The sequence below is a fragment of the Syngnathus typhle genome, linkage group LG2, assembly GCF_033458585.1.
Source record: "Syngnathus typhle isolate RoL2023-S1 ecotype Sweden linkage group LG2, RoL_Styp_1.0, whole genome shotgun sequence".
Classification (NCBI taxonomy): Eukaryota; Metazoa; Chordata; class Actinopteri; order Syngnathiformes; family Syngnathidae; genus Syngnathus; species Syngnathus typhle.
The window spans coordinates 7,772,370-7,780,633 of NC_083739.1; the positions used below are offsets into that span (position 1 = coordinate 7,772,370).

General features: G+C 41.6%; 2 protein-coding genes across 5 annotated transcripts; both read right to left on the bottom strand.

The window, feature by feature from the left end:
• Nucleotides 1-143: 143 nt before the first annotated feature.
• On the bottom strand, nucleotides 144-2,484 carry cldn10e (claudin 10e). Its single transcript, XM_061271138.1, has 5 exons — nucleotides 2,111-2,484; nucleotides 1,871-2,032; nucleotides 1,524-1,605; nucleotides 1,345-1,458; nucleotides 144-1,215 (listed from the first exon to the last, which is right to left on the bottom strand). The coding sequence occupies exons 1-5, from the start codon at nucleotides 2,340-2,342 to the stop codon at nucleotides 840-842; spliced, it is 966 nt and encodes a 321-aa protein (XP_061127122.1). The 5' UTR covers nucleotides 2,343-2,484; the 3' UTR covers nucleotides 144-839.
• Nucleotides 2,485-3,203: 719 nt separating this feature from the next.
• Nucleotides 3,204-5,459, bottom strand: cldn10a (claudin 10a). Of its 4 annotated transcripts, none has more exons than XM_061271801.1 (8): nucleotides 5,026-5,459; nucleotides 4,915-4,959; nucleotides 4,680-4,805; nucleotides 4,513-4,594; nucleotides 4,335-4,439; nucleotides 3,827-4,029; nucleotides 3,645-3,677; nucleotides 3,204-3,569 (listed from the first exon to the last, which is right to left on the bottom strand). In XM_061271801.1, exons 1-6 carry the CDS (start codon nucleotides 5,132-5,134, stop codon nucleotides 3,900-3,902), a joined length of 597 nt encoding a protein of 198 aa, XP_061127785.1. In that variant the 5' UTR covers nucleotides 5,135-5,459; the 3' UTR covers nucleotides 3,204-3,569; nucleotides 3,645-3,677; nucleotides 3,827-3,899. The 4 variants fall into 4 exon arrangements, with proteins under 4 accessions (XP_061127785.1, XP_061127784.1, XP_061127783.1 ...); XM_061271800.1 differs by having other exon boundaries at nucleotides 4,680-4,841; XM_061271799.1 differs by having other exon boundaries at nucleotides 4,915-5,459.
• Nucleotides 5,460-8,264: the final 2,805 nt, after the last annotated feature.

The following is an 8,264-nucleotide window of genomic DNA, read 5'->3' on the forward strand; positions in this document are numbered from 1 at the left end:
AATTGCACATCTATTATAATTTGCTGCTTAAATTCAAAGCTATGAATTGTTATCAAGCTGTAAATTGTTAGAACTACATTTGGTTAAAAACACAATGTTTACATCAGTTGCCATACAACAACTTATCAAACTACTACAAAATATCGACATGTATTCAAACATATTTTATTTTAATCACAGGATATTCTCGCATCTCGGGTGAAGGAAAAATCCACTGCCAGTTCAGCAACTTTACCGGTAGGGGGCACTGCCGCAATTCATCACCGCAAATCTGCTCCGTTTTCTGGGCAACAAATAAAATGCTCGCTGGGTTAGAGCAGGTGTTGTCAACCGGTCCATGAATGCCTTGTATGATTTGTTTGTTGAAATAATGCATGCAGTGTACACAAGTAGGAGTCAAATTTTGTGAAACAGCCCGATAAGTACTTGGATATTATACGTGCTAACACTGACAATTGTTTTTTTTTTACTCCAGGCCACGAACCAAGAGAGATTCCTGCACTGAAGGCGCCGCCTAATATAATGTTTTTAGGTGGGGGGAGAAAAATCAAATGTTCTTTGACAAGTGGTGGATTTTCATCTCCTAAAATTGGTCTAATTTAGTTTGCTTGCATTCTATAAACTTTGTCATCCAAGTCTTAACCTGGTTTTAATTGCCTAGTCTTTGTCTTGACTGGGGGACTCAACTTGTCTTGGCGTCTTGGTCAAAGGGTCTTGACTGCAACATAGCTGGGTACATTTGCTCCATTAAAAAATAGAAACATGTCGTAAACAGCGTTCCAGCCTTAAGAACAGCGCCACACTGGTCTTCTGAAGTCATTAATGCAAGTCTGTGTCACTCAAATGTAGGAGTTCTTTAGGAAAGCCGCTGTCTGCCTCCTCGAGCCGCCGGACAATGATGTCATACGACTGCTGCGGATGCTACGTGACCCGGACAGTGCTGATGCACTGGATCTGGACAAGAGGCCAGACTCTGAAGCTGACACTGAGCCGGCAGAAGTGTTTGTTCGCATCGTGCTTGACCCTCGATCTGATTGGACTGAACTTCCAGATGTCAATCCCGAAGAGATGGCGGACACGTTGGAAGGCACGGATGACAGCTCGGATACAGAGGATGCTTTGGACTTGGAGGTGATTCCAGATACCGAGGACAGCTCTGTGGTGGACTTGGTTTTGGGGTCTTTTTCCACATCTGGTAATTTTCGGACAATCACCCTGCATAGAAAGAGAGGCACAGTTTCTCTGTCACTCTCAGTCTCTCCCTTTCTCTCTGGTAATAACTTCTTGACACGCAAATGAAAATGATGTGTTGTATTGGTATAGTGTTGTTGATTCTTGACTCACGTTTGTACTTGTCCAAATAGTGGCCTGCACACGGACCACAAATAGAAAACACCTCCAGCCATTTGAAAGGCGGAGCCAACCCAACCGAGGAACAGCGGGGTGCCGAGGTCAAACCTAAGCTCATTTAGGAATGGGATCAGTGTAAAGTCAGTCTGCTCAGTATTTAAGATTTGACTTACCTAAGTCCAATAAAGTTTGGGTTGAAATATTCTACTGAGACATATTGTGCATAAACAGCATATCCACTTGTGGACAGTGAACCTACAAAAAGACAAGAAAAATATTTATTCATGTTAAAATATTAGACATACCTATCACTTTTATCCCACAGTAAGCCACAATCATGATGTTAAACATTTTGTTTAATTAATACTTCTCACAACATGAATAAAAGCTCAATATGAAATATTTTGAAGCAAATTTCGAGAGTTATATTACTGGATCTTGATAGATATGCAGATATGTTTATTGTACTCCATTCGCAATCATCCAATCTAATCATGATAGTATTAAAATGAGACTATACCACTGATTATGTGGCACCAACCGCCAGTGTAGATCTTCTTGTATTTTGACTTGTCTTCCCCCCCTATGAAGGTACACTCCATGCCCAACAAGCTGAGCACAAAGCCCAACATGCCCAGGGACAGAGCAGCCATCAGCAGGCCTCGCACAATCTGAATGTGGCCTGGAATCACACAAATCACATTACTTAGTAGTCAGGTTCAGAGCGACTTTGAAGTTTCTGGGAAGGCCCGGTTCCCACCTTCCACGGACCAGAGCACGGGGAAGTCGTAGCAGTTACTAACAGCTGTTGAATCTGTAAAGCAAGATCTCCACAGACTGGACCAGTACCAGGCCACCTTCAAGATGGAGGAGCCTCCCATGCCCCCGACAGAGCTGATCTTCCAACCCTCCATGGCCATGGTGCAAGCCACAAAGATCCAACCCAGTACTGTCATCAGGAAGCCCCAGATCTGAACCACTCGAATCCGCATCCCTGGTTATTTCCTTTTCGCACTCACCTTTTTGGTCAGCGTTTATTTCCTACTGCAGATGATGAATGTTGAGCTTACATCCAAATACCAACAACTGCTCATTTTAGGAAATGGGCTAACTTGACTGGCTTGCAAATACAAGGCAGGGCTATGTTGTTGTTGTTCTGCAAGTTTTAACATGCGGGTGGGAGATAAGGGTACCTCGAGTTCCCATTGGTACGAATGACACTTGCCAGATTAGTACCTGGGCTCTGGGTGCTAGTCTAAGCATACATCTCTAATTACCAAAAACTGAAGAGCCAAGTCAGCAGATTTGGTAGATTGTAGATACCTTTTTTTATTATTGCTTATGGTTGATTATCCATATTCGGTCTGGTTTTACCAACAACTGCGCAAATGTCTGCCACAATGACCTTACCGTGTTCCAGCCGAGGCTGCTTATGGCATCAGTCACTGCAACCTCACCGTGCCTCCGCTTCCATAATTAAAACACATTCCCATAACGGCTTAATGCTGAGGTGATGTGGGCAGTAATTCATACTCTGTCATCAACAATGAATTGGCCAGAGTCACTATAATGGGCTTTAGAATAACAAAGTGAAGCTTTCCAAATTTTGGCTTCATTAAAGTCAATGGAAAAAGAAGTGTGTATAAAATGTTTTGATTTTTTTAGTGTTTAAATATTTTTAAAACCCGCTGCTAATCTCAATCATATGAAAGAAATACAAATACATAAATGTTTCTACTTTTGGGGGGAAGAAGGTGAAGTACTGTACCAAGCATGAGCCCACGTAAAAGCACAGGAAGAACAGTTGCGTTTAAATTGGTGCACTTTGTACATTTGGGTACTTTAAAAGAATATCAATCAATCAATTAAACTTTATTCATAGGGCACTTTTACAGCTCAAAGTCCTTTACAAGTTCAAATCAAAGAAATAATACAGACAAAATATGAAACACTTGAAAGTAAGAAGTCCAAAGTGTAGAAATCCCCACAATTTTCCCCTAAAATCATGTTTTCTTTTGTAAAATGCACACTGGTATTTAAAAACACAATGTCACCATTCTGCAATGCCACGGACACCCGATACTTGTTTATGAATTCAGTGGATCGTGTCGGGCACTGGCTAAGCTTCGTCTTGATGATTATTTAGAAGTGTAGATTGATGGTTAATTGGTGGGGAAACCTCCTGTCAAGTGCAGGTTGTCTGCGGCTTCAGATGTGACCTGGTGATTCGTGGAGGTCATATCAGTGAAGATGGAGACCATGAGAGGCCTTTGATAATATTATTAGAAGCTCACCTATCAAAATGAAGTCTTTTGTATTTGAAGCTGCTGTCGTTGGGATAGTGCAGATGAATGAGGAATAATAAGGAAGAATAAGTGAGGCAGGTAGTAAAGGTCAGAGGAGAGTTGGAGTTTGAATGCTGATTCGTACCAAATGAAATTAAAAAGTCATAAATCTATCACATTTAAAGAATTACCTGTATATGTCCTGCTACAATATTTCTCTTTCAAAGTTCACCCACATGCATAATCTCATGCTGACCAGCAATTTCACACATAGGCGTTTCTTCCAAATTTCCTGGATGGCTTCAGAAACTCTCTTTGCAGGCTGCTAGTGGCCTTGCCGCGCTCGCCGTGTGTGTGTGGAGACACAGCAGCACCCCTTGAGGAGTGATGAAGTCTGCAAACACCCAAAGAAATGAAGTGACATGAATTGCGATAGAGACAACAAACACCAAAATGTTTTGAACACTAACTAAAGATTGCTAATTAATCCCTCATTCACATCTTTGATGCTCTTTTGGTTCCATTCAGGGTTAACTGTAATTCCGATAATTACCTAACGTCCTGCTCAACCTCTAAAAGTCTAAGTATGTCCATTGGATTTCAAACAAAACAAAACATTGGCCACTCATCAGGTTAATGGGGTTAATGTGTTCCTGAGAACTGTTGCTGAATGAGGCCCATTGTTACCAGTCAACTTACCTGACGCTCGAGCCTGATGACAGGGAGAGACAGAAAATCAAACCTCCCAAAATGCATAACACAGATCCCGCCCAGCCGATAAAGAGCGCCGCTCCCAGTTCAAATCTGCCAATGACATCAATTAGATATTTAGAACAGGACTGGAATACAAGTCACCCCGGTTCTTGTATTTACCTACTTCTGGGCAACAAAGAGGGGGTCGAAAAAGTCGGTCGTGATCCTGTGAGCATATATGGAGCAGGCGGTCATGCAGCACAAGCCTGTAGAGGCAAATAAAATTGTAATTCTGTGACTTCAAATTAGGATTAGAGGTAAAGAGTAATTTTTTGGGGAAGTAAGTTTTACCGCTGAGGATGTACTGGAAACCTGCAAAGACTGCCAGGCGAGTTTTGATATTCTCGGAGCCTCCTACTTTTGTGCACTTCATTCCAAGCAGGGCAAGTACGGCACCAAAGAAACCCAGACACACCGCTGCAATCATCAGGCCCCGGCATACTTGGATGTAAACTTGAAAACATGGACAGAGGAGCAGGAAGAGGTATGACATCCATCACAAGTCAGGACCAGAATAGGAACTCACCATCCAGAGCCAGCATGGAGGGAAAGTCCTTGCAGTTGGACACACCTGTAGAGTCGGTCACACATGTTTTCCACAGGTTGGACCAGAAGGTCGCCGTAGTAATGACCGTACCGTCCACCGAGGAGACCTTCCAGTAGTCCGTAGGAAGTGTGGATGACACCAGGATCCATCCGGAGACACTCAGGAGAAATGCAACAATTTCTGTTGCCATGGTGCTCATTGTTCCTTGGCCTTTAGATCCACGGATCAAATCAGGCTCTGAACTTTTTTAAGGCTCCAGCTGGTGAGACGCCCTCCGCCCATCATTGACTGAGCAGTTCTGGGCGGGTAGGTCCACTACCTGTTCATCAAGGCAGATACTTGATTACTTGAGGTTCTCGTGTCGGTGGCTGATATTCAAAAAGTAGTCTTATGTCATTGGACTTCAGGCATGCCTAGAGCTCATCACTCCACACGGTGTTCATGGGGTCTACAGCAGGGTCGAAGGAAGTCATTAATTGACAGGATGTGAGGCGGTCCCTGACAGAGAAGAGACACATGATGGGGAAAATTATCATAGTGGCAGACTCGCTGCACTCAGTTTACAACACTAGAGCACCATCAAGTGGTAATCCACAGACATTTAATGGAGGCTACTAGACTGTGACTTTACCTTTGAGCCATCCATCCATTATCCGAACAACTTTATTGTCACGCAGGTGTGCTGGTGTCTATCTCAGTTGACTTTGTGCAGCAGGCAGAGTACACCCTCAAATGGTTGTAAGCCAATCGCAGTAGACAATCATCCAGACTCATAATTATACTACAGAACAATTTAGAGACAGTTAACCTATCATGTATGTTTCTAGAATATTGAAGAAAAGGCACAGGGAGAATTTGCAAATTTCACACAGGAAGGCCCAAGACATGGAATCGAACCAGGGACCACTGTTAGACGGACGTGCCAACCAGTCAATCACAGGGCCTACCTTTAATCCAAAACGCTAAATTTCAGTTGTAAATATATGCTAGTGGGAGTTTTTGTCATTTTTGTAATTTCTGATTCATGTAGGAAGACAGGAAGAAGTAGTGAAGAGAGGCTCTCAAGCTTCAAGACTGCCAACTCTCCTCTTAAAGTTCAAACTGATAAACATAGCACATTGTGCACCAAATTCAAAATGAGATAAAAAAAACAACTGTGTATCCAATTGAATATGGGTTGAAAAAGATGTGCAAATCATTGTATTCTGTTTTTATTTATTTACACAATGTTTGGGATTTGTACATACTATTAAAAATACTATGATCAAATCTGCTTTAAATAAAAGCATGAATGCATTTTTAAACCCCAAAAGTTCATCAGTCACTTAAATGTTGAGCTATCTCATGAGGTTTATGACGTGAGATGCCCTTGGCATCTGTTGTCTGGAAATTGCGTGCTGTGTTTTGTTTCAATTTCTAAACCTGTTACTGAGCCACTCTGACCTTATTTAACGAGGCCATAAAACTTTTCTAATCAGCATTCCAGGAAAGGAAATTCCAAGTGGGTTGCCGAAGGAATCTTCTGCAGAAAGGTTGGCTCATTTGGTGAAGCCGTGGTGCCAAAAATAAAGCAAGATGAAAGTCCCAGTCCAAACTTTTTATTCATTTATCCTCTTCGAGGTCGTGAGAGTGCGCCAGGTGACTTTTTGTTGAAAGGCAGACTACACCCTATACTGGATGTCTGCCAACCACAAGCCAGACATAGACCGCGACATTCACACTGCAATTAGGCAACTGAACTAAAAGTGAAAAAGAATGTGACAATTATTTATTGATAGATGCTCGATGTTGATTATCTTTGTCCATTGTATTTTACCCACACATAGATTTTACTAAGGGGCACAATACACGTCTGGTGGATTGACTTTCCGCTCAGCACTCGTTCATGCTGATCACTGAAATGTAATCCAGCACAAGCAAGGCTCCCCAAGACGTTTATTACACAGAGCATGTGAGCATTGTTGGCATTGCAATCAAAGATACACCTCCCCTTGAAGTCTCTCACGTGCTTTGTAATCTTTGAGCAAAACAGAAAAGGATTACTGGACTTTTTCTTCCTCCTTCTGCACGTCATATCTTATCATCTGTATCCTTTTGTACTGTGCAATTTAACCATGTTTGGAAAGAATGTAACAAACTACTTATGCTGTGTCCTTTGTTAAATAAAAACAGGATTGTGATCATAACAAGGAACGAAAAGAGAATCGACCCTACAGGGTTGTGGAGCGATGATTTTGACCTTTTTGTGTTAAACAAGTTTGAATAATCCCCACCTGACTTTTCCTCCCCGGTGCTTTTCTCAGAGTAACTTGCCTCAAGGTTGACGTGAGTTTTTTATTATGAGATTTGACACTGTTGGGATAATGGTTTACCACGGCTAAACGTCACATGACAGGAAATAAAAGTCAACGACATAAGGATAGGCATATGTCTAACTGTCAGCAAACTCACACAGTGTATTAGAATATACAGAGAATTGGTTTCAGACATTTTACTCTTTGTCAAAAATAATAACGGAAAAAAGCTTTTAGATGCTGCTAGGATTTCTCCTTCTGACTGACACATTTTTTGCTGAGTAATTCTGACACACATGCTGTAAAGTCAGTGGGAGTAGTTGTGAAAGTTCCTTGACTTATTTCTCCGGTCCCGCCTATCCAGACTGCCAGACTGTCAATCCTACAGTATACCACACAACATCAATTATTGTATAAGATACAAATTAGAATAAATAAGATGGAATAAAGAAAAGAATAGGTTTGCATTTTTTAATGTGTGTTTTAAATGCAGATTAGCAAGTCTAAAGTTCAGACTGGTGGAATTAAGCTGCTTTTTTTCCACTTTGAGGTCAAAGACTTGATGGCAGAAAGTACAGTCAGGATTGAGGGCTGTTCCAAAAGTGTGTTCGTCTCATTGGCAGTTTTGCACGTATCACTAGCGTTACAATCTTTTTGGGTCTCTCCGTAGGAAAATGAAACCTGTTGTGTCGTGACGGGAATTTGAATGTGTCTGAGTTTCGGATTGAGTGAATTCTTCATGTAAAAATGAAAGACATGACCTTGTTCGTGAGATAACATTTACACTAAAGTTGTTGACTGTATTTCTGTTATCAACAACAAACAACTTAAGCTACAAATGAGTTTGCAGAACATGTATTCATCGAAGGAATTTTGTAGCTAACACAGTTCTTTGCCAATGCAATTTGTAGCTCATCAGTTGATCTCTAATTCGAATTTAATTGTCTCATAAATGTATTTTGAAAAGGCAAGAAGAGGTTCAGACTGGGCCAATAGTTGGCCGTCACTTTCCACCAATCAGGTGGCGTGTAGGAG

What these genes read in the sequence shown, in the direction of transcription:
- cldn10e (XM_061271138.1), bottom strand. Translation starts at nt 2,342, where the DNA reads ATGCGGATTCGAGTGGTTCAGATCTGGGGCTTCCTGATGACAGTACTG. An exon ending in TTGGTGCCACATAATCAGTG is followed by an intron (nt 1,606 to 1,870) that starts GTATAGTCTCAT and finishes GTCTTTTTGTAG; the next exon opens with GTTCACTGTCCACAAGTGGA. An exon ending in CTATTTGGACAAGTACAAAC is followed by an intron (nt 1,216 to 1,344) that starts GTGAGTCAAGAA and finishes CTTTCTATGCAG; the next exon opens with GGTGATTGTCCGAAAATTAC.
- cldn10a (XM_061271798.1), bottom strand. Translation starts at nt 5,134, where the DNA reads ATGAGCACCATGGCAACAGAAATTGTTGCATTTCTCCTGAGTGTCTCC. An exon ending in TTTCCAGTACATCCTCAGCG is followed by an intron (nt 4,595 to 4,679) that starts GTAAAACTTACT and finishes TTGCCTCTACAG; the next exon opens with GCTTGTGCTGCATGACCGCC. An exon ending in TCATCAGGCTCGAGCGTCAG is followed by an intron (nt 4,030 to 4,334) that starts GTAAGTTGACTG and finishes GGGTGTTTGCAG; the next exon opens with ACTTCATCACTCCTCAAGGG.